Source organism: Arabidopsis thaliana, chromosome 3 (assembly GCF_000001735.4).
Source record: "Arabidopsis thaliana chromosome 3, partial sequence".
Lineage (NCBI taxonomy): Eukaryota > Viridiplantae > Streptophyta > Magnoliopsida > Brassicales > Brassicaceae > Arabidopsis > Arabidopsis thaliana.
This window is the reverse complement of record NC_003074.8, coordinates 18,344,273-18,366,788: the sequence shown is the minus strand read 5'-3', so window position 1 is coordinate 18,366,788 and position 22,516 is coordinate 18,344,273. Positions and strand designations below refer to the sequence as shown.

Here is a 22,516-nt window from a genome sequence, read left to right as displayed (position 1 = left end):
GACACTGCCAATTACGATTTATGAGCAGGACTTAAGATTGCATATACAATCAAATGAAAGATGGAGTCACATCACAAGAATAAAAAGATCAATGATCAAATGAAAGATTTTAGTTTTCAGGGGATTTTGCATCTTTCAATGTTTTCGATTGTATCTTCCGGAGAAAAAAGAATCAGAGATCGTAATTCACACACGAACACGTTCGACTTAAGAAATGTTGATTACAAATTTTCACGATGCAAAACTGATTTATATTTAATTGAATCAAAGAAGAATCATTTTGAGATACAAAGAACAACAAAAGCCAAACCAATCTGGTAGTAGCAAATCAAACCAAGGTGACATACAACAACATTCAAAATACTTTCACAAATTTAATTAATCATCAAACGGTGACAACAGCTTCTTTCTCTTCTTGTTTACTCTCCTCCTTTACTGGTTCAGCCTCAGCTTTTACTGGTTCAGCCTCAGCCTTTACTGGTTCAGCTTCAGCCTTTTTCTCCGCTTCCACTGCAACCTCAACCTTTTCGGGTGCAGCTACGGCAACCGCCTCCACCTTTGCTTCAGCGTTTTCTGTTGCAGCGTTCTCCACTTTCTCAGGTGCAACTACTGCAGCCTCACCAGCATCAGCAGAAGAAGACTCTTCGACGGCTGCAACCTCTGGTTGAACAGCAGGAGTTGTTTCCTTGGTCGGCTCGACCGGAAATGTCTCCTTAGCTTCGACAGAAGTTGTTTCAGTGGTCTCAGCCACTGTCTGGTTCTGTTTCTCACCGCTTTCTGTGTTGTTCTCCTGTATTAATTAATCATACCAAAAGATCATAACCGGTTAAGCCCGGTTCGGTAACAAAACCTAATTAAATTTTCATATTTAAAACCTAGAGATTAATTGTTACCTTGGCTACTACGTTTTCAGAGACAGGCTTGTTAGGAACAGAGCCTTCTTCGTTTTGCATGTCTGATTCCTTGGGTCTACTCGCACAGCCACCCATTATTATATATTTTTTTGGTTTTTGTGATTTTGGGTTGGGTTTAGGCTGTGGAGTGTGCAAAAAAAATTTACACAAACTTTTTTATTTTTCTCTTCTTTTTTATTAATGTTGACCCGAGGATTGAGCAAATGAAGAGAACATAATCATGGTTATATAGATGAAGATGATTCCGATTTTTATGGAGAGCCTTTGGTATTTTTTCTTGTGTGTGTTGAAGTATTCAAATTGGGGATGGCTAAGAATAGAGTTTAGCAGAGAGGTAAGAGTAAATTTAGATAGATGTTTCTCTGTATTTGAAAAGCTTCATTGATATCGTCAAACTTTTGGAAGTTTTGTGGACCTCTCTCGTCTCTTGTTGCTAGCTCTATTTTTAGCCGGTCCTAGCTCCAGAATTTTAATTCGATTTTTTGAATTTTGTAACTTGCAAAGATAAGAGGATTACGCCGTGTAAACGATGATGAATATCCTAATGATTATGCAGCTTTTTACTAATACATAATTTCATGAAAGAAGTTTTGATTAGGTTTCCAAAAGTCAAAGAAAGCGAAAAAATCTAAATAAATTAAAAAAGACAAGTTTCCAAAAGTCAAGAAAAGCGTAACACCATCCCAAAAACAAAGTGACATGCACCGAAACTTCCATTCCTTTCCACGTGTCATTACATCATTCGTTCTATGACATTTCTCATCACCTTCTTTTACAACAGTCATTCACTTCTCGCTTTTACCCCTGCATCTAGTTAATATCCCAAAGTCGCTCAAGGGCAAAACCATACTTTAACAATTTCCAAACCGCGTAACGTACTTGGTTTGCCGCGTGTACACACCACGCGCTGCCATCACCATATAGAACTCACAAAAGGAAAGAAAAAACCAAATCAAAGCTCACATCTGCCTTCTTCTTCACTTTACCAAAATCATCGAATCCATTTTTAGGGTTTTTGTTTTCTCTCTAAATTTTTATTGTTATCTTCTTCGCGATACCTTGGAATCGCATCTCTGAGATAGATAAATAATTCTGATTCGTATCTTTAAATCTTGGGTTCTTCTTCTTCTCGCGATTCGTTTAAAAGAGCAGCATCAATGAATCAGAATCTTCATGTATTATCAATGGATTCGTTACCAGTTGGATTAAGATTCCGTCCAACAGACGAGGAGCTAATCCGTTACTATCTCCGTAGGAAAATCAACGGTCACGATGACGACGTCAAAGCTATCCGTGAGATCGATATTTGCAAATGGGAACCTTGGGATTTACCTGGTACTTACTTACTTACTTCTTCATCTCTTTATTCATAAATTTACACTTTTTCTATAGATCCTCTTTGATTTCTCTGGCATTATGTTGAATTGAGAAATGGTAGAACTTAAAATTTGTAGCTTTAGTTTCTATGGTGAAGAAAGTTAATAACTTTAAACCGATCATATGTGTTTGATATAGTTTAGTTTTGGGTATGTGGTTATATCTCTGTTAAGGTGTAGTGTAAGTGACTGAAATTTGATTAAAAGATGTGATTTTTTTTTGTTGTAGATTTTTCTGTGATCAAAACTAAAGACTCAGAGTGGCTCTACTTCTGTCCATTGGATCGGAAGTATCCGAGTGGAAGTAGACAGAACCGGGCAACAGTTGCAGGGTACTGGAAAGCCACAGGAAAAGACCGGAAGATAAAATCCGGTAAGACTAACATTATTGGTGTGAAGAGAACTCTAGTTTTCCACGCGGGTAGAGCTCCTAGGGGGACACGAACCAATTGGATTATTCATGAGTATCGTGCCACGGAGGATGATCTTAGTGGTACCAATCCTGGCCAGGTAAATAATGCATACTTTTAGATGTGTAACCATTGGAAAACTAAATTTGGCTCTGTAGCTTATTGTGTGCTTGTGTTGATATATATATATGCAGAGTCCGTTTGTTATATGCAAATTGTTCAAGAAAGAAGAACTGGTTTTAGGGGAAGAAGATTCGAAGTCAGATGAAGTTGAAGAACCTGCTGTCTCGTCTCCAACTGTCGAAGTGACTAAGTCAGAAGTATCTGAGGTAATTAAAACAGAAGACGTGAAGCGTCATGACATAGCAGAATCTTCTCTTGTAATCTCTGGAGATTCTCATAGTGATGCTTGTGATGAGGCTACAACCGCAGAGGTGAGGACATTGAAAAATTCTCTTAGACAGTTTTTAGATGATTGTCTCTAGTGTCTGTTTGAATACTAATGATGTTTATTTTCGGCATGCAGCTTGTAGATTTTAAATGGTATCCGGAATTGGAGTCCTTAGATTTCACGCTGTTCTCTCCATTACACTCTCAAGTCCAATCTGAGCTTGGATCCTCTTACAACACATTCCAGCCTGGCTCGAGTAATTTTTCAGGGAACAACAACAACAGCTTCCAAATCCAGACTCAGTATGGTACAAATGAAGTAGATACGTATATATCTGATTTTCTTGATTCGATTCTCAAGAGCCCAGACGAGGATCCAGAGAAGCACAAGTATGTTTTGCAAAGTGGTTTTGATGTTGTAGCACCAGATCAGGTACATGAAGATTCCTCAAAACTCATTATATCATTTGTATGTACTTCTAGAAAACAGAAATCGTATTAACTCTTAACTACTTTACTTGATTGCAGATTGCGCAAGTGTGTCAACAGGGCTCAGCAGTTGACATGAGCAATGATGTTTCAGTGACGGGTATCCAGATTAAGAGTCGCCAGGCACAACCCTCAGGTTATACCAATGACTATATAGCGCAGGGAAATGGTCCAAGAAGGCTGCGTCTGCAAAGTAACTTTAATGGCATTAACACGAAGAATCCTGAGCTTCAAGCTATAAAGAGAGAGGTGAGAATAACACCCACCTTCTGATGAATTACTCATCCTTGGTTTCTTTTAGCGTGTATGTGGTTTCACGTCGCAGAGTGGAATCGATCCATGACATTAAAATGTTAATGCTATGCAGGCTGAGGACACGGTTGGAGAAAGTATAAAGAAAAGGTGTGGAAAGCTAATGAGATCAAAGAACGTGACCGGTTTTGTGTTTAAAAAGATTACGTCGGTGAAATGTTCATATGGAGGACTCTTTAGGGCGGCAGTAGTTGCAGTTGTGTTCTTGATGTCAGTCTGCAGTCTAACCGTCGACTTCAGAGCATCTGCAGTGTCCTGAAAACTGAAACTTTTTGTAAATATAGTGCTTGAACCGGCCCGTGTTTTTGCTTCTGTTATTGGTTTCAGGCTTTCGCCAGTTTATAAGATATATTTGTTTGTAGTTTTTACATGTAGTTAGGCTGCTTATGTAAACGTTATGATGACAGAGAGGTCAAGACTCTATTTACTTCTTTGACTTATTAGAGTTCTTCTCACATGAGTTCATTCTGGACAAAACTCGGAAGAGAGAAGTCAAGCGATCGAACCGGAGAGATCACAATAAAACTCATCAAAGGGCAAAAGTAAGTTCAACAAAATCATTTATCACAAAACCAAAATAATGCAAGCAAACTATATGACCAAAGCGGCTATCAACAAGAGAAAGGAGAGCGAGGCAACCATACCATAATCCTGGATTACCCGTAGAAGTGAACATAAACTAACATACACACTTTCTAAAATTGCCTAAACCTAAGATTTGTACCACCCAACACCACAAACAAGATAGCAAATGCAGCAATCTCATGGACGGAGGAATACAAAGGTCAGACGTTACCGGAGAGGAGGCTAAAACGGAAATAAATAGTATTAGTACCTAAGCATTTATTTAATAATACAACTTATGAATTTGGGTTTACAACGCTAGACGCAAGAAAAAAAGTGGAGCTTGTGGTGGAGTCGCAGAGGAGTATACATTCACTGTGTGGTATTCGTGTCAATAATTCACAAAATTGGAAGGGCTATAAATGTTTTTTGGCAATTTTTTAAATTACCATTAGAATGAGTTTTAGTTCCAAAAATATCATCATTAGTTTCTTTTACTCAAAAATACCACTGAAATGTCTTTTTAGTGTTTGTCTTTTGATTTTGTTTTGTCTTTAGTGTTTGTCTTTTGATTCTGAACGTTTTATAAAAGTGTATACAGTATATATTAACAGTGACTTGTGAAAGATTCAGAATTCTCTCTTGCTTCCTTTTGTCTAGGATGAGGCAAAGACTAAAACCAACCCTAGAGGAAAAGTTTTGTCTAGGATCCTCCTCGTGGCGATTTGTTCTATGCATCACACTTGCAACTAATTAGCTTGTGAACAATGAGCTAAAAAATGAGAGGAGAAAAAAGAGAGACGGAGATGCAGAGGAAAAGTTTGTCAAAGGAAACTGGATCGATGAGTCATGGCTCGTGCTCCTTCAAACCAGAACAGCCAAGTGTAGAGAGGAGTCAAATTGATGAAGATCACCAAGTTGTATCAGAAAATTCTGACCGTTTGTCATGTGTTGGAGCTAGTTGTGTATCACCCTTTGGTTTGAGAGGACAGGGAAATGAAACCCTAGTCAAAAGCGGTTCCGTTTAGACCGAAAGAAAAAGGAGTCAGAAATGACTTTGAAGCAGAAGATGGAGGCAGCAATAGCTGAGAAGAAGAGACAGAGGGAAGAAGAAGAGGGAAAGTTGAAGGATGACAAAAGACAGCGTGTTGCCAAAAGTCCGAGACAACAAAGAAAGGATGATAAAAAAAGCTTGTAGCTTTTATAGATCGAATACTACAATCACCGAAAAACACTGTTCTTGGACAGGTGAAATGAGATCAAAAAGTGATGATCGGAGAGCTTCTAGAGAAGCTTCTAAGGTATGCAATTTTCATATCTCAGTGACTTGTTATACAAGGTATTCAATTTTCATAATCATATACTCTGTTTGTTTGCTCTGGTCAAGATGCAGATATTATCCATGTTTAGAACATCAAATACCCGAAATCTAAAAAGATCTTCAATTTCTAAAAAGGTTTCAGATTGAAATATTCAAACAAAAAACTAGAAAAAGTGATCTTTACTTCACTAATGTCAACAATTGCTTCAAACTAAAAGCAGTCTCGTTCAAACCAAGAAACAAATACAGTATTGAAAATGGACTAAACTTGCAGTTGCAATAAACTTGGAACATAAGAAGAGCGCACAAGTTCGCCTCCTATCCAATGGGAATTCGAGATTACTCCAATGTTGACAGATTTGAAGTATCCATCATCTCCAACGATGTAAGCCATTTGGTAGCGACAGGTCTCTGTCACTTTAGTATCAAAAAGTACAGCGACTTTCTTCTCCTCGTCGATAAAAAAGCTTTTAGGTTCAAATCTAATCAAAAAATCATCCGTTAAACCATTGATTAGTGACATATCCACTTTCAAAAAAGTGCTCCACGAAACCGCATTGGGCTCAATCTTAGTCGAAATCCAAATCTCTATGATGTCAAATGTGTCGTAGTGGCTATATAACACAGCGAGCTTATCATCTCTAGCCCAAGATAGAGCCAAATATTCAAAACTAGGAGAGGGAAGGATAAACGGAAGAGGCAAACGCGGTCCAAATCTCTCGGTTGTGAAATCAAAACAGCGTAAATAATCTTCAATGCCTGTTATCAACAAGTCTTCTGTCCCCACTTCTGCCTCTGTCGTTACCTCTCGATCGAAAAAGTAAGCATTTCCCTTCAAAGACACGCCACTTTGATAAATGAGTTCATCCCTATAGGGATTATCATCAGGAACCGTCCTCCATGAATCAGAGCTAAAATCGTAGACATCAATATGACTTTCGTTTTCCTCGTTCAACCTCAAGATTTTGTGGTTACGGTTGTTGTATCCCAGAGCAAAGCTGTCATCTCTGTGGAATGTGTTTTTGGGTCGAATCCGTTTGGTTTGCCCCAAATACGGATTCCATAACATAAGACTCGAGTTATCTTTGGGGATGCATAACAATAAGCCATCGCAGTGATAGACTCGAGATATCTCGACTTGATCATCATTATTAGGTATGCTTATTTGTTTCATAGATGGATCAACCAAGTCTTCTTCGTCTTCGTTACGGATTTTTTGGAGATCGAATCTCAAGGAACAAACCCTAGAATCTAGAATCATTAACTCTAGAAACTGATTCCTTGCTACTGATTTTTTACCAAAGATCTGATTTTTCGATAAAGCGTTCCACGTTTTACAAGTAGATCGCACTGCTCTAAGAGATGTAAATGGAACCCAAGAAAATATCTCTTTTACCAAATCATATGGTAGATCGGAAATTGTCGTCATTTCTCCCAAGCTTCGAACTTTCTCCGAGAGAGTTGTGTTTTGTTCTTTTTCAATCTCGTCTTGTCTTTTCAATCAATCAACCAATGTCGAATAATTGTATCTCTTGATAGGCTTTAAATAATATTTTGTTGTGGCCCAAGTTGTTTAAATGGGCTTATATAAGTTGAACAAAGCAAAATTTACAAAAACAGAAACAAATAAGAATTCAATTTAATATAATAAATAATTAGAAAATGAGTTTGGAAACAAATCATTCACCCAAAAATAAAGAAGTAAAATATACCCTCTGTTTTTTATTGATTGATTTTCTAGCAAAAACACACATATTAAGAAAACATATTACAAGTTGATTACAAATGTATTATTTTTTGTGATTTACAATTTTCTATAATTCTAAACCAATGCTTGTTATAATAATAAATAATTATTAAATAAATTTAACATTAGATTAAGTATATAATCTATTGTAGTGACCAAAATCTATAATGACTTTAGGTTTTATATAGCTATATGTGATATCCATTATATGATCAATAATATATTGGCAAATATGGAACATAATATTCATATTCTATTAATATGTTTTGTCTATAAAATAATGATTCTTTTGATATTATAGCTTATCTTTTATATGATAAATAATATTGTAAAATAGTTCTCTTAGAGCATTAGTAGTACTATTTGATGTATTTTTTGTGGGGTGAAAACGATTTTTATGTATTATATGTTTGTGAAATTTTTGTATTATTGTGGATGAAGATGATATTGACACTCTATTTATAGGAAAACATGTTTTTATATATATATATATATATAATAGATTTAGTGTTATGGTTATGATTGCATTTAGTTTTGAAAACATAGTAACAGTGATTATAGTGTATTCAACTAAGATCTAAGATTAAAACCATAATAATGTTGAATACATGATCTTTTGTTAGGATTTATTATTAAAAATTAGTAAATCAAATTAAACACTGAATTTAACTTTATATTAGTGTCAATAAATCTAAGAAGTATTTTATATATGTATATCTCTCTTCAAATACAAAATATGTTATAGTGTTTTAATTAATCTGAAAACAAAAATAACAGTATATTTTTAAAAGATAATATTCATATGAAGCTGTACTATTATTTGTTTCATACAGTAATACTTATTTATGATCAATATCAAAATACAAAAATATGTTAAATATTGTTTTACTTAATTTTATAAAAAACGAAAATAAAGTATTTGAAATAATATATATTTAAAGATTAAATGCTTAATTAATTCTTATTTTAATTAGAATTTCTGTTTTTAATTTTTGTGTTATATGTTTTTATAAGATTAATGACAAAATCTGTAAATAGTTTTAGACAATTATTTAAATAGTGAAAAGTCACTCTGATATGGACATGTCAACATGACAAGTTTGTTAATAACACCTGAGGCTAAAATTTACTATACACAATGTTTTAATCGTGTAAATATTTTGTGTAACTTATAGAGATCACATCCTAATTTTTTAGTACCTTCGGAGTTATTTGTTAAATCATTTATAAGTAAAATTTTAGGATGCAAATTATATTTTGATGAAAAGATTCAAAACATATTTCTAACGGAAAATGCGTAATCACCTAAGAAATGCAATTAGTGACGTTTGTGGTAGAAAAACATGCTTTTGATGGAAAATTAGAGAATAATATGTGTTCACTAAAACAGAAGATGTGAAGCGTTATGGCATTGTAGAATCTTCTCTTATAATCTCCGGGATTCTCATAGCAATGCTTGCGATGAGGTTACAATTGTCGAGGTGAGGACATTCCAGAATTTTCTTCCATGATTGTCTTAAGAGCCGTTTGAACAGTAATTACCATTATCGTGTTATGTAACTTGTAGATATATTTTGATTGCTTACCAACTGTCGTTAGCTCAATTGGTAAAGATCCTAGGCGAAGCTTAGAGGTCGCCGATTCGAGTGACGCTTGAGACGAAACTAATATTACATGTTGTGGTTTCGGGCCTGAGAGGATTACGGAATTCGGCCCAGAACCTCATGGAATTCAAAAATAAAATAAAAATATATATATTTTGATTGGTATATAGAGGTTGAGTTTCTGGACTACAAGGTTTTCTCTCCATTACACCTTCAAATTTCAAGTCCAATCTGAAATTGAAGGGAACTGCACACAACAATTTACAAATCCAGTCTCCCTACGGTACAAATGAAGTAGAAACATATATGAGTTTCTTGAGATTCTAGACGAGATTCCTCTAGAGAAACATAAATATATATTGAAGTTGAAGAGAGTTAATAAAACTTTTTATCCTCGAGAGAATTAGAAAATTTAACGCATTAGAGAATTAGTGAAGTACATAACTTATTGTTTGCTTATTATTTTCTTATTGTTTACTTTTTTTTTTTTTTTTTTTTTTTTTTTTTTTTTATTTACCATTATTATTTACTCTACTACTATTTTTTGCACCATCTTAGAACAAATAATGGTAGATGGTTTCTCACTAATGGCCTAGTCACTTTATATTCTCTCCAGTCTCTGCATATATACGTCATATAATAGCTTAGCATATAATTGCTTAGCTTCTATGGCGGTTTCTTCATATATACGTGTCGAGAGTATTGAGATAAAGAGCATATTTAAAGGTACATGACAGAGTACCAATTCATCAAGTGACTAGCGCTTTCTACGAAATGGTGTTTTGGACAATTCAAAATCTAAAAGAAATCAAGAAAGATCAAATCCCAAGTTTAATGTAAATGCATTCGCAATATGAGCAAAAGAGGACACAGGGTTGCAACAGGGAATTCAAGAGTCACATCAATTCATGTGTAAACTATGGAACTTAAGTAATACTGTATATTGCATACAACGGCAGGCCAATGAAGACTTCATCTATTACAAATCAATGATCTTTTCAATATAGAAAGATCTTCATTAACAAGATGTTTAAAAAAAAAGAAAAAAAAAAATTAAAAATGGAACTTCAAATATTAAACTGCAAAAAGTGATCTTTAGTTATCATACTTCTACCAACTATTTCTTCAAAGCAAATGCAGTATTGAAAAGAGACTAATCTTGTAGTTGCACTAAACTTGGAACATAAGAAGAGCACACAAGTATGCCTTGTTGCCACTGGGAGTTCGAGATTACTCCAATTTTGACAGATTTGAAGTATCCATTATCTCCAATGATGTAAGCCACTTGGTAACAACCGGTCTCGGTCCCTTTATTATCAAAAAACACAGCGACTTTCTTCTCCTCATCAATGAAGAAGCTCCTAGGTCCATAGAAAGTTGAAAAACGATCCGGTAAACCATTGATTAGTGACGTATCCACTGTCAAAAAAGTGCTCCACGATACCGTGTTGGGTTCAATCTTAGTCGAAATCCAAATCTCTATAATCTCACGTGTGTTGTAGTGGTTATATAACACAGCCAGCTTCTCATCTCTAGCCCATGATAGAGTCAAATAGTCAAAATTAGGAGAGGGAGGGTTAAACGGCAGAGACAAACGCGGTCCAAATCTCTCGGTTGTAAAATCAAAACATAGTAAATAATCTCTCGGTTGTGATATCACTTCTTCTTCTTCTTCCTCTATTGTTACCTCTTGACCGAAAAAGTATGAATTTCCCTTCAAGGACACGCCACTGTAATAAAACAGTTCACCCCTGTGGGGATTAACATCAAAAACCCTCCTCCATGAATCAGAGCTAAAATCGTAGACATCATTGTCGCGTCCGCGACCGGTTCTGTACTTCTTGGCATCATAAAGAAACCTCAAGATTTTGTGGTTACGGTTGTTGTCGTGTCCAAGAGCAAACACGTCATATCTGTGGAATGTGTTTCTAAGTCGAATCCATTTGGTTTGACACAAATACGGATTCCATACCACAAGTCCCGAGTTGTCTTCGGCGATGCATAAAAGAGAGGTTTTCATTTGAGAACCGTTTCTTTCTCTATCTCCTACTTTTTCCTTTTTTTAATAGTATCTCATATCGAGACAATGGATGGAGGTTCTTTAGAACAAATAATGGCAGATGGTTTCAGCTATGGCAGTTTCTCCCTAATGGCCTACTAACTTTATATTCTCTCCGGCCTCTGCATTGCTTCTATGACTGAGAGTATATTGAGATAAAGAACATAATAGAGGTAGATGAGAGAGTACATATTCATCAGATGACTAGCATTTTCTACGAAATGGTGTTTTGACAATTCAAAATCTAAAAGAAATCAAGAGAGATCAAATCCCAAGTTTAAGCTCATGTGTAAACTATGGACCTTAAGTACTCTATTGCATAGAACGGCAGGCCAATGAAGTCTTCCTCTATAAGACAAATCGATGATATTTTCATCTTCAGTCTGAAACCAAGATTTCAAAATGAACTTCAAACACTATACTTGAAAAAGTGAGATTTTGTCATATATACACTCATACTTGTATCAACTATTTCTTCAAACTAAAATCAGTTTTGTTCAAAAGAAAACCTGATGCAAGAAACAAACAAAAGTATTGAAAAGTGACTAATCTTGCAGTTGAACTAAACTTGGAACATAAGAAGAGCACACAAGTCTGCCTGGTTTCCGCTGGGAATTCGGACTTACTCCAATGTTGACAGATTTGAAGTATCCATCATCTCCAACGATGTAAGCCATTTGGTAGCGACAGGTCTTGATCTCTTTACTATCAAAAAGCACAACAACTTTCTTCTCCTCGTCAATGAAGAAGCTCTTAGCTTCAAAGTACATCGAAAAATGATCCGGTAAACCATTGACTAGTGACATATCCACAGTCAAAAAAGAGCTCCAGGATACCGCATTGGGTTCAATCTTAGTCGAAATCCTAATCTCTATAATCTCAGCTGTGACGTAGTGGTTGTATAACACAGCGAGCTTCTCATCTCTAACCCAAGATAGAGTCACAGTTTCAAAACTAGGACAGGGAGGGTAAAACAGCAGAGGCAAACACGGTCCAAATCTCTCTGTTGTAAAATCAAAACAGAGTAAACAAGTTTCAATCTCTGTTACTTTCGTCGCTTGTGTCACTTCTTGACCGAAGAAGTAAGTATTTCCCTTCAAAGACACTCCGGTCTGATAAAACGGTATATCACAGTCAGGATTGACATCAAGAACCCTCCATGAATCAGAGCTAAAATCGTATACATCAATGTGAGTTCTTCGACTGCTTTCGTTGCTCTCTTCATCATAGAGAAACCTCAAGATTTTGTGGTTACGGTTGTTGTCGTATCCAAGAGCAAACCTGTCATATCTGTGGAATGTGTTTCTTGGTCGAATCCATTTCGTTTGCCCCAAATACGGATTCCACACAAAGACATTCGAGTTCTCTTTGGCGATGCATAACAATAAGCCATCGCAATGATAGACTTGAGATATCTCGACTTGATCATCATTACTAGGTATACTTATTAGCTTCATAGATGGATCAACGAAGTCTTCTTTGTCTTCGTTACGGATTCCTTGAAGATCTAATCTCAAAGAACAAACTCTAGAATCTAGAATCATGAACTCTAGAAATTGATTCCTTGCTGCTGTTTTTCTACCAAAGATCTGATTTTTCGATAAAGCATTCCACTTTTTACAAGTAGATCGCACTGAGATTAGAGATGTAAATGGAACCCTAGAAAGAATATCACCTACCAAATCATCTGATAGATCGGAAATTGTCGTCATTCTTCAAAACTTTCTCCAGAAATTTGTGTATTGTTCTTCTCCTTCAGTCTGTTCTCTGTTGCTACCTTTACTGTGTCAATGTCGGATCTCTCGATTGTATTTTCTTGATAACGGTTTGGTTTGGCCCAGGTTGTTTAAATGGGCCTATGTACAATAATGGAAACAAATAGGAATATATTTTAAAAGCCCATTAATTAGACAAATAGCACGTGAGCAGCACAAGCACTTCTTCTCCAGTCTATTTTCCCCCTCATCAGTCTCAGACTCTCTTTCGTTTACTCGCCGAAGTCAAATAAAAACGAGAGATGGTTTCAGCTATGGCGGGTTCTCCCTTTTTCGCATACTCACTAATCCTCTCTCCAGTCTCCGCATTGCTTCTATTTCTACCTCGTATCCAGTATTAGATTGAAAAAGATCTCACTGTGTAAGTCTCCAGAACCTCACTGTGTAAGTGCTTTTGTATTTATTCCCGCTTGATTCCAAAATTATTCAATCAACAATGTATTAGGTGATCGATTTCAATAGTATTTGTAGTTGGAATCATCGATATTGTCTCTTAATTTGATATTTATGGTCTTAGATCTTCCAACGGAGTAGCGAATTAGGGCTTTTCTTCAATATTTTCTCTTATCAGCCTTATCATGTGGGGGTTATTTCTGTTTAGTATGTTTCTTTTTCAGGAGAAATGGGGTCAGAGGGAAATATGAAGAAGTCGGTTGTGACACAAGTAAGCATTGGTGGATTTGGGGAATCCACTACTGCAAAACAACTCACAGATTACCTTGAAGATGAAGTAGGAATTGTTTGGCGTTGCAGATTAAAAACTTCGTGGACTCCTCCTGGGTCTTATCCTAATTTTGAAATCGCAGACACTTCAAATATCCCCAGTATTGATGAATATAAGAAAGTGGAGCCTCATGCCTTTGTCCATTTCGCAGTTTTTGAATCAGCTGGTCGTGCCATGGATGCTGCAGGGCAATGCAACCTCATCTTGGATGGCCAGCCGTTAAAAGTCAGTTTGGGTCCTAAGAATCCATATTCCCTTAATCAAAGAAGAAGAACGACTGTACCTTATAAGTTGGCTGGTATTACACTTGAGATTGGGACATTGGTTTCTCGGGATGATTTTTTTGTTTCTTGGAGAGCTGAAGGGGTTGATTTCCTGGTGGATCCTTTTGACAACACGTGCAAGTTTTGTTTCAGAAAGAGCACTGCCTTCTCTTTCAAGGATGCAGTGATGCATGCTGTGATCAATTGTGATTATAAGTTGGAGTTATTGGTGAGAGATATACAAACAGTCAGGCAGTATAAAACCTTGCATGGCTTTGTGCTTATTTTGCAGCTGGCTTCTTCACCCCGTGTCTGGTACAGAACTGCTGATGATGATATTTACGATACTGTCCCTGGCGATCTCTTGGATGATGATGATCCTTGGATCCGTACCACTGATTTTACTCAAGTTGGGGCAATTGGTCGATGTCATTCATATCGAGTGCTCATATCTCCGCGGTATGAAAATAAACTGAGAACAGCCTTAGATTATTTTAGGATGCGGAGGGTGCAAGAGGAACGTGTGAGGTGGCCTCCCCGTATCCGTAATGAGCCTTGTTTTGGGGAGCCTGTGTCAGATCATTTCTTCTGCATTCATCACAAGGAAGGAATCTCTTTTGAGATCATGTTTCTAGTAAATTCGGTATTGCACAGGGGTGTCTTTAACCAGTTTCAGTTGACTGAGCGATTCTTTGATCTTCTAAGAAACCAACCCAAGGACGTCAATATAGCTTCTCTCAAGCATCTCTGTACCTATAAACGACCAGTTTTTGATGCGTACAAGAGGTTGAAGCTTGTTCAGGAATGGATTCAGAAAAATCCAAAGCTTTTAGGGAGTCATGAACAATCTGAGGATATCTCTGAGATCAGAAGACTAGTAATTACCCCAACCAGAGCCTATTGCCTACCCCCAGAAGTTGAGCTCTCCAACAGGGTACTCAGGAGATACAAAGCTGTTGCTGAAAGATTTTTGCGGGTAACTTTCATGGATGAAAGTATGCAGACCATAAATTCGAATGTTCTCTCTTACTTTGTTGCTCCTATTGTGAAGGATTTGACATCAAGTTCTTTCTCCCAGAAGACCTACGTTTTTAAAAGAGTGAAGAGCATATTAACCGATGGGTTTAAACTATGTGGTAGAAAATACAGTTTTCTAGCATTCTCAGCCAATCAACTGAGAGACCGCTCTGCATGGTTCTTTGCTGAAGACGGGAAAACACGTGTGTCAGATATAAAAACATGGATGGGGAAGTTCAAAGACAAGAATGTGGCAAAATGTGCTGCTAGGATGGGCCTGTGCTTCTCCTCCACATATGCCACTGTAGATGTCATGCCTCACGAGGTTGACACTGAGGTTCCAGATATTGAGAGAAATGGGTATGTTTTCTCTGACGGAATTGGTACAATCACACCTGACCTCGCTGACGAAGTAATGGAGAAACTTAAGTTGGATGTGCACTACAGCCCTTGTGCTTATCAGATACGTTACGCAGGTTTCAAAGGGGTTGTTGCTCGTTGGCCATCAAAAAGTGATGGAATCAGGCTAGCCCTTCGAGACAGTATGAAGAAGTTCTTTTCCAAACATACGATCTTGGAGATCTGTTCCTGGACGAGGTTTCAACCTGGGTTCTTAAATCGGCAGATAATTACCCTTCTATCCGTACTAGGTGTTCCGGATGAAATATTCTGGGATATGCAGGAATCCATGCTCTATAAACTGAACCGCATCCTTGATGATACAGATGTGGCATTTGAAGTTCTCACGGCATCATGTGCTGAACAGGGAAACACTGCAGCTATCATGCTTAGTGCAGGTTTCAAACCAAAAACCGAGCCGCATCTACGCGGGATGTTGTCTTCAGTCAGAATTGCACAACTCTGGGGTCTCAGAGAAAAATCTCGTATTTTTGTTACTTCAGGAAGGTGGCTAATGGGTTGCCTAGACGAAGCAGGGATACTTGAACATGGCCAATGCTTTATTCAAGTCTCTAAACCGTCTATAGAAAATTGTTTCTCCAAACATGGGTCTCGTTTTAAGGAGACAAAGACAGATCTGGAAGTAGTTAAAGGCTATGTAGCCATTGCTAAGAATCCTTGTCTTCACCCAGGGGATGTAAGGATTTTAGAAGCTGTTGATGTACCCCAGCTGCATCACATGTATGACTGCCTTATTTTCCCTCAGAAAGGTGATAGGCCGCATACAAACGAAGCTTCTGGCAGTGACCTTGACGGGGACCTGTACTTTGTGGCTTGGGATCAGAAACTCATCCCTCCCAACAGGAAAAGCTATCCGGCCATGCATTATGATGCAGCTGAAGAGAAGAGTTTAGGCCGTGCTGTCAACCACCAGGTCAATATCTACTTCCCCACTTTTTTTCTGTTAGCTGAGATGATGACGCTTAAGATAAAATGGACAAGTGATTCCAGTATAACTCTCTGATATTTCTGGAAGTGGTGGAAACTTTGTTTTTGGATGCTTGTAGTGATTACTTTTGCTTGCTTCTGAGTTCATAGATTGCGTGGCATAGGTTGTTAACAGCATACTGTGTTCATCCTGTAGGAGCTAAGATGATGACATTTAAGAAAACTTTGTCATATATTGTTGATTCTGATTTGTATTTTTCGCATGCCTTACTGTGACTGTGACTGTTTAGTTACTATCAAGGGCAGTATCATGATGCTAGTAGCTTCTGCCAATGTAGTTATGAATTCTTTGTTATTTTTTCTTGCTGTGCTTGCCAAGTCTTGGGTAATTGATTGCTTTTGTTACAGGACATAATCGATTTCTTTGCAAGAAACTTGGCGAATGAGCAGTTGGGCACAATTTGCAATGCACACGTCGTTCATGCTGATAGAAGTGAGTATGGAGCCATGGACGAAGAATGTTTGCTACTGGCAGAACTAGCTGCCACTGCAGTTGATTTCCCAAAGACAGGGAAAATTGTGTCAATGCCCTTCCACCTAAAACCAAAACTCTACCCAGATTTCATGGGAAAAGAAGACTACCAAACTTACAAGTCGAACAAAATCTTGGGTCGGCTTTACAGACGGGTAAAAGAGGTTTATGATGAAGATGCAGAAGCTTCCTCAGAAGAAAGCACAGACCCAAGTGCCATCCCTTATGACGCTGTTCTTGAAATACCGGGATTTGAAGATTTGATCCCTGAGGCATGGGGTCACAAATGTTTGTACGACGGGCAACTCATTGGTCTTCTTGGGCAATACAAGGTGCAGAAAGAGGAAGAGATTGTGACGGGTCACATCTGGTCCATGCCCAAATACACAAGCAAGAAACAAGGCGAACTGAAAGAAAGACTGAAGCATTCTTATAATTCCCTTAAAAAGGAGTTCAGGAAAGTATTTGAGGAAACAATCCCTGACCATGAAAATCTCAGCGAGGAGGAAAAAAACATCTTGTATGAGAAGAAGGCTTCAGCTTGGTATCATGTAACTTACCATCCCGAGTGGGTGAAGAAGTCTTTAGAGCTGCAAGATCCAGATGAGTCCAGTCATGCGGCGATGCTGAGTTTTGCTTGGATTGCAGCTGATTATCTTGCAAGAATCAAAATCCGGTCACGGGAAATGGGAAGTATCGACTCAGCCAAGCCTGTTGATTCTTTGGCTAAGTTTCTTGCTCAGCGTCTCTAAAAGGTTATGTTTAATGCCGTAAGGCCACTCTGCCATGTATCTGTGGATTTTTTTGTGTGACGAAACATCTTGTCTTTGCAAAAACTGCTTGCTGTTCAGGATTTGTATAGCTCAACTGCTTGCCATTGTTTGTGTAATGTATTCTACTATATTATCGTCAAATATGCTCTTATTATTTTCAAAACAAATTTGATTTGCTCTTATTATACTTGATGTTGGTTAACTGGTTTGATTAAGATGAATCAAATGAGAGTCTTGAGACTTTTATAATCAAAATGTGAAATACATAAAATGTACTTATTATATGATTAGGAAAATATCTGAATTGGTAAATTTTTATTGACTCCTGTATTTATCTGTGATTATAATTAAACAGTTAAATGACTTATAAATTCATTTTTTAGTGACATTATAGGGCTTTCCTTATAAGGCCTTAAAGGCCCATTGAGAAGCTAATTCCGATAAACATTGACATTCTGAAACACTTGAGCTGCAACAACACTTTTTCCTTCACCAGTCTCTTCCTCGTTTTGGTGAGAAAACGATGACCGATGGATTTCGCTATAATGGTTTCTCTGGAATAGCGTACCCGTTTTGGCTCTCATCTCCACCACCGCCTACACCTCCACATCATCCAGCTTCTGCGCCGCCGTTTCAACAAAGCAATCCGGTTGAATCCTATGATCCAGCCAAAGAAGTGTTTGATCCGATGATGTTGTATCATGACTCTTATCAACGATCGCCGGCTAATTGGTCAAATAACCCATCGTATCGTGAAAATTCTCGCTCTCAGACTCCTTCTTCATCGTTTTATGCTGACAACACTCAACATGGTATGATTTAAATCCCTTTTTAAAAACAAAATTTGGGGTTTAACGGTACTGTGATGGTTACAGAACTTTGGATTTGAGGATTGATCAATTTATTCTTAGGACGATTTTGATTCGTTTTGGTTTGATCTTAGTTTTAACGCATGAAGATTATGCATTTGCAGGAAATAGTGGTCTTCGAGGTGAAGATTCTTCTTATAAAGATATGTTATCACCGAGTGGATTTTACTCTTCAAGGGAATCATCATCTGATTTTGTGTCACTTCCTCCCACTGAGAATTTCTCAGAGAGGCAACGTTTGAACTTTGAGCCTACCTACAGCTCAGCTACCTTAGCTCCTGTGTCTTCTTATGCAGATATGCTAATCAGAAATTCTCAGGACTCATTCTTTACTCCTATCGCGTCATCTGGTGTTTACTCTTCTAGCAATGCTGTTGATGAGAAACGTCCTGGATATTACTTTCTTGGCTCAGATAGATCTGAAACTATGAATGTTGTCTCTGCTTCTCGTGTGGAGCCTTACATGTGTGATACAGATTGTAATCCTTCTTTTCCAATGCCGAATTTTATAACACAAGCTCTCTTTGATGGAAGTCAGACTGGGCTTCGTGTAGGAGATGGGAGATCATTCCCGAGCAACAGTGATGTTTGTAGTCATGCGCCTCAGAATTTTTTAGGAGCTCAATCCAGCTTGCAGAGTTCCTCTGTTGAACCAGTTAACTTCGATGTGTTACTGGGATATGGTGAAGCTACTGGTCATATCAAGCCTTTGCCCGAGAATCCAAATCTTCCCTATCCGGTAGTTGGCTCGCAAGGTTCGAGAAGTCCGCGATCTTCCTACCCCTTACCATCTATTATTAATTCCTCTGTGTCACTGATTAAAGATGAAGTAGAAGGTAGTGGTGTCTCCTCCCTTTATCAGAGGCCTTATACTTTGGTTGCTGACAGTGAGAATGGTGTTTCTGAGAGCTCCTTAAAGAATGCAACTGAGGATTTAAATTGTCACGAGCCTCGATCTTGGAGCCACTTCATGGTAACCTCTGAGGGACCTTCAGCTCCCACGATGTTTTCTATGGGAAGTGAGTCAGGTGGACCTTCAGCTCCTACGATGAAAGCGGATAATGAGAATGCTCAGTCAGCTGGCAACTACAAACCCCCTTTCGAAGGTAGTACTACTCAACCTAGTGAAGATGTTCCAACCAACCAAGAGTCTTGTAATCTCCAGAAACAAACATTTGATATAATGGATAGAGATAAGAAGATCAGATCGTTGACAGATGTGGGGCTCGATTTGAGTAGTAGATCAAATGCAGATGATGTCTCAACTGGCCGATCACCTGAAAGGCACTTCTGTGATCAAGGAGATTTCCCATCTCCAACTTCTTATCCAAGAGTTTCTTCTGTTGTTAACGCCATGCATAATTTGTCAGAAGTGCTTGTTTATGAATGCTTTAACAATGGAAGCTGGCTGAAGCTGGAGCAACTTGAGAACCTTGATAAAGTAGTAGATAATCTCACAAAGTGTTTGAAGAAAATTACTGATAATAAGACAACAGCAGGGGAAGCAACACTTCCAACGCAATCTATGCATGTCACCTGTCCAAACGTGGTTGACCTTCATGAGGTATGCTGCAGTTTTACCCCGGCATTTTGTGATTTATAGCGTAGCTAGAAGTTAAAGAAAAAATAGGTTGCATGCTCTATGTGAGATATTAATGTATTTATAATCTAGAGCACCACTTGTAATATCTAGAGTATTTCACATGAGCCTAGGTAATGTCTTACTTTGTGTTATGTTCCCGACCTATTTGGTTTTTGATAAAAAACACATTGTTTGTTCTTGTTTGCCGTTTGTTGTTTAACGGTACCCTTGTTCAGGCCGCAACGGGAGTTGCTAAAGACTTTCAAAGGTTTAGTGTCAAGCCACTAGACAGCTTTGGTGTCAAAGAACCGGTGGATAAGAATGAAATGACCCAGGTATATACTTGCATATTATTTTTGTGCATCATTTATAAAGTCTTGCCTACTGAATCTTAACTTTGCAGAGTATTAAGAACATACTTGCTTCCAACTTTCCTGATGGTGAAGAAAACCACCCACAAACTCTCTTGTACAAGAATCTCTGGCTCGAAACTGAAGCTGCCTTATGTTCCACAACTTGCATGGCTCGGTATCATCGGATCAAGAACGAGATTGGTAATCTCAAATTGAACAATAAAGGTTGGTAACTTTCAAACCAACCGTCTCATCTGTTTGATATTTATTAATGCGCTTATAACAGATCCACAGGCACTTAAATACTAAAAATGTCATAGAGGAGATTAGGATGCTGTTTCTCTCGGGTCCTTTACGAATTTAAGTAAATTATCTGTCTACGATCAGTTTTGTATCTTTCTCTGAGAATGGCAGTAGTTCCTTTATGGATCAGATTTAACCCAGTTATAGGTCAACTTTGGTTTACCAAATTTAAACATTGACTAAAAGGTTGTTTAGTCATGCCTTGGATTTAGTATCAGAAATGCTTACCCTGCGCTTCATTTTGCGAAAATATTTGTTTTACCTATGTTTTAATCGTACATGTCTTGCTTTCTTTCTCAGAGATCTCTGCGGATGCAGTAAGCTTTATGCAGGAACCTTCTCTTAACACACAGAAATCGGTTCCCATCATGAATGCAAATGCAGACAAGGATACACCTGAATCTATCATCAAACATGGAAGCAATTGTGGGAAAAATGCAGCAACAATGAGTCATGATGCATCCGAAAGCTCTAGAATCAACTCAGATCCTGTGGATGCAGTATTATCGGTTATGTCCAGAAGCTTTACTGGTGGTTTAGAGCAGACCATTCGTGGAAACTTAAGGCCTGATGATGCAACCTTTGCAAAGATACCGGATGCGATATGGCAGGAAACCTCTGCATCCACTACAGAGAACAAACATAGAGAGGTTATAGACCGGTTTCAGATATTGAAGGAGCAGGAAACAGAGCGCAAGCTCAAGTCTCAGAAGCTCCCTGATTCAGACATTGATGTTATAGACCGGTTTCAGATTCTCAAGCAGCAGGAAACAAATCGCAAACTCAAGGCTCAAAAATGTCCAGAAACAAAAAAGGGTGACCAGGAGGACAAACTAGAAGGTTCAGTGATGGCTAATATGGGCAGAAGCAGCGATGTGAGTGATGTTATGGATAGATTCCAGATACTGAAACGCCGGGAAGCTGAACAAGTGAAGAAATCTCTCAACAGCATGGATGTAGATTCGGATTCAGAAAATGACCAGCCACAAAAGCGTGATCATCTCTGGTCAGATTCGTTATTCCCAATACGTGGACATTCTCAGAGAGAAACATGCGCCGCGGACACTGAACAATCTGCATCTGGCAAAGGATACGAGAGCCCGACCTCGGACTGGGAACATGTCATCAAGGATGATTGAGTAGTGAAATTTCCTTGGACAAGAAGTTTCGATCCTATAATGAAATCTTGTTATTATAAATAAAAGGTATTTGTAGAATAACATGAACGGCCATTATGAAAACGTTTGTTATGTATGATAAAAGGATAAAACTGCTTGGATGCTGATTTTCATAATATGATAGTTTTAAGTTACTGATTTTCAAAATATGATATTTTCTTGTTCTACAAAACGAATTTAAGACATATCTTTAAAAACTACTGTCAAACTTCTTAATACTCTGAAATTAGACACGTAGTATATACAACCACGTAGGAGGTATTTAGGATCAAATAAGGAAACAAAGTGTTTAAGATAGATTACAAGACTGAGGACTCTCAAAGTCACTTACTTAGCTTGGTTCTAACATACCTCTAAGCCTTGGTATTTTATAGTACAAGTTTAGGTTATGATATTTTACAACCTTACATTACAACCATCAAATTTATTCAACTCTCTCTTTACCGTTGATTAATTCAACTCCCACTTATTTAATTATTATATGGAAGTGACACAAATATAAACAAAATTTACGCAACTTTCACATGAAAAATCCAGTAATTTTGGAAAAGATGAACAAAATTTTGTATGTAGAGCCGAGACCGAAAAAAACAATAATACATCTTTTAACTTCT

The 22,516-nt window shown here is 37.6% G+C and overlaps 6 protein-coding genes across 11 annotated transcripts; 3 read left to right on the top strand and 3 right to left on the bottom strand.

The window, feature by feature from the left end:
- Nucleotides 1-122: 122 nt before the first annotated feature.
- AT3G49540 (uncharacterized protein) lies at nucleotides 123-1,111 on the bottom strand. The gene is made up of 2 exons (NM_114814.5): nucleotides 894-1,111; nucleotides 123-790 (listed from the first exon to the last, which is right to left on the bottom strand). Exons 1-2 carry the CDS (start codon nucleotides 987-989, stop codon nucleotides 386-388), a joined length of 501 nt encoding a protein of 166 aa, NP_190523.1. The 5' UTR covers nucleotides 990-1,111; the 3' UTR covers nucleotides 123-385.
- A 718-nt stretch (nucleotides 1,112-1,829) lies between these two features.
- NAC062 (NAC domain containing protein 62) lies at nucleotides 1,830-4,346 on the top strand. Of its 2 annotated transcripts, NM_114813.4 has the most exons (6): nucleotides 1,830-2,249; nucleotides 2,520-2,800; nucleotides 2,895-3,134; nucleotides 3,227-3,523; nucleotides 3,619-3,828; nucleotides 3,947-4,346. In NM_114813.4, the coding sequence occupies exons 1-6, from the start codon at nucleotides 2,072-2,074 to the stop codon at nucleotides 4,148-4,150; spliced, it is 1,410 nt and encodes a 469-aa protein (NP_190522.1). In that variant the 5' UTR covers nucleotides 1,830-2,071; the 3' UTR covers nucleotides 4,151-4,346. The 2 variants fall into 2 exon arrangements, with proteins under 2 accessions (NP_190522.1, NP_001326200.1); NM_001339427.1 differs by having other exon boundaries at nucleotides 1,833-2,249; nucleotides 3,619-4,346.
- A 1,692-nt stretch (nucleotides 4,347-6,038) lies between these two features.
- Nucleotides 6,039-7,205, bottom strand: AT3G49520 (F-box and associated interaction domains-containing protein; the record flags this gene model as incomplete). The annotated part of the gene is made up of 1 exon (NM_114812.1): nucleotides 6,039-7,205. One exon carries the CDS (start codon nucleotides 7,203-7,205, stop codon nucleotides 6,039-6,041), a length of 1,167 nt encoding a protein of 388 aa, NP_190521.1.
- A 4,526-nt stretch (nucleotides 7,206-11,731) lies between these two features.
- AT3G49510 (F-box family protein) lies at nucleotides 11,732-12,898 on the bottom strand (the record flags this gene model as incomplete). Its single annotated transcript, NM_114811.3, has 1 exon — nucleotides 11,732-12,898. One exon carries the CDS (start codon nucleotides 12,896-12,898, stop codon nucleotides 11,732-11,734), a length of 1,167 nt encoding a protein of 388 aa, NP_190520.2.
- Nucleotides 12,899-13,115: 217 nt separating this feature from the next.
- Nucleotides 13,116-17,815, top strand: RDR6 (RNA-dependent RNA polymerase 6). Of its 5 annotated transcripts, none has more exons than NM_114810.3 (3): nucleotides 13,116-13,322; nucleotides 13,579-16,298; nucleotides 16,721-17,808. In NM_114810.3, the coding sequence occupies exons 2-3, from the start codon at nucleotides 13,584-13,586 to the stop codon at nucleotides 17,594-17,596; spliced, it is 3,591 nt and encodes a 1,196-aa protein (NP_190519.1). In that variant the 5' UTR covers nucleotides 13,116-13,322; nucleotides 13,579-13,583; the 3' UTR covers nucleotides 17,597-17,808. The 5 variants fall into 5 exon arrangements, with proteins under 5 accessions (NP_190519.1, NP_001327620.1, NP_001327619.1 ...); NM_001339426.1 differs by having other exon boundaries at nucleotides 13,563-16,298; NM_001339425.1 differs by having other exon boundaries at nucleotides 13,116-13,345.
- Nucleotides 17,816-18,058: 243 nt separating this feature from the next.
- AT3G49490 (uncharacterized protein) lies at nucleotides 18,059-22,051 on the top strand. Its single transcript, NM_114809.4, has 5 exons — nucleotides 18,059-18,429; nucleotides 18,591-20,050; nucleotides 20,305-20,403; nucleotides 20,472-20,646; nucleotides 21,025-22,051. The coding sequence occupies exons 1-5, from the start codon at nucleotides 18,141-18,143 to the stop codon at nucleotides 21,861-21,863; spliced, it is 2,862 nt and encodes a 953-aa protein (NP_566921.1). The 5' UTR covers nucleotides 18,059-18,140; the 3' UTR covers nucleotides 21,864-22,051.
- Nucleotides 22,052-22,516: the final 465 nt, after the last annotated feature.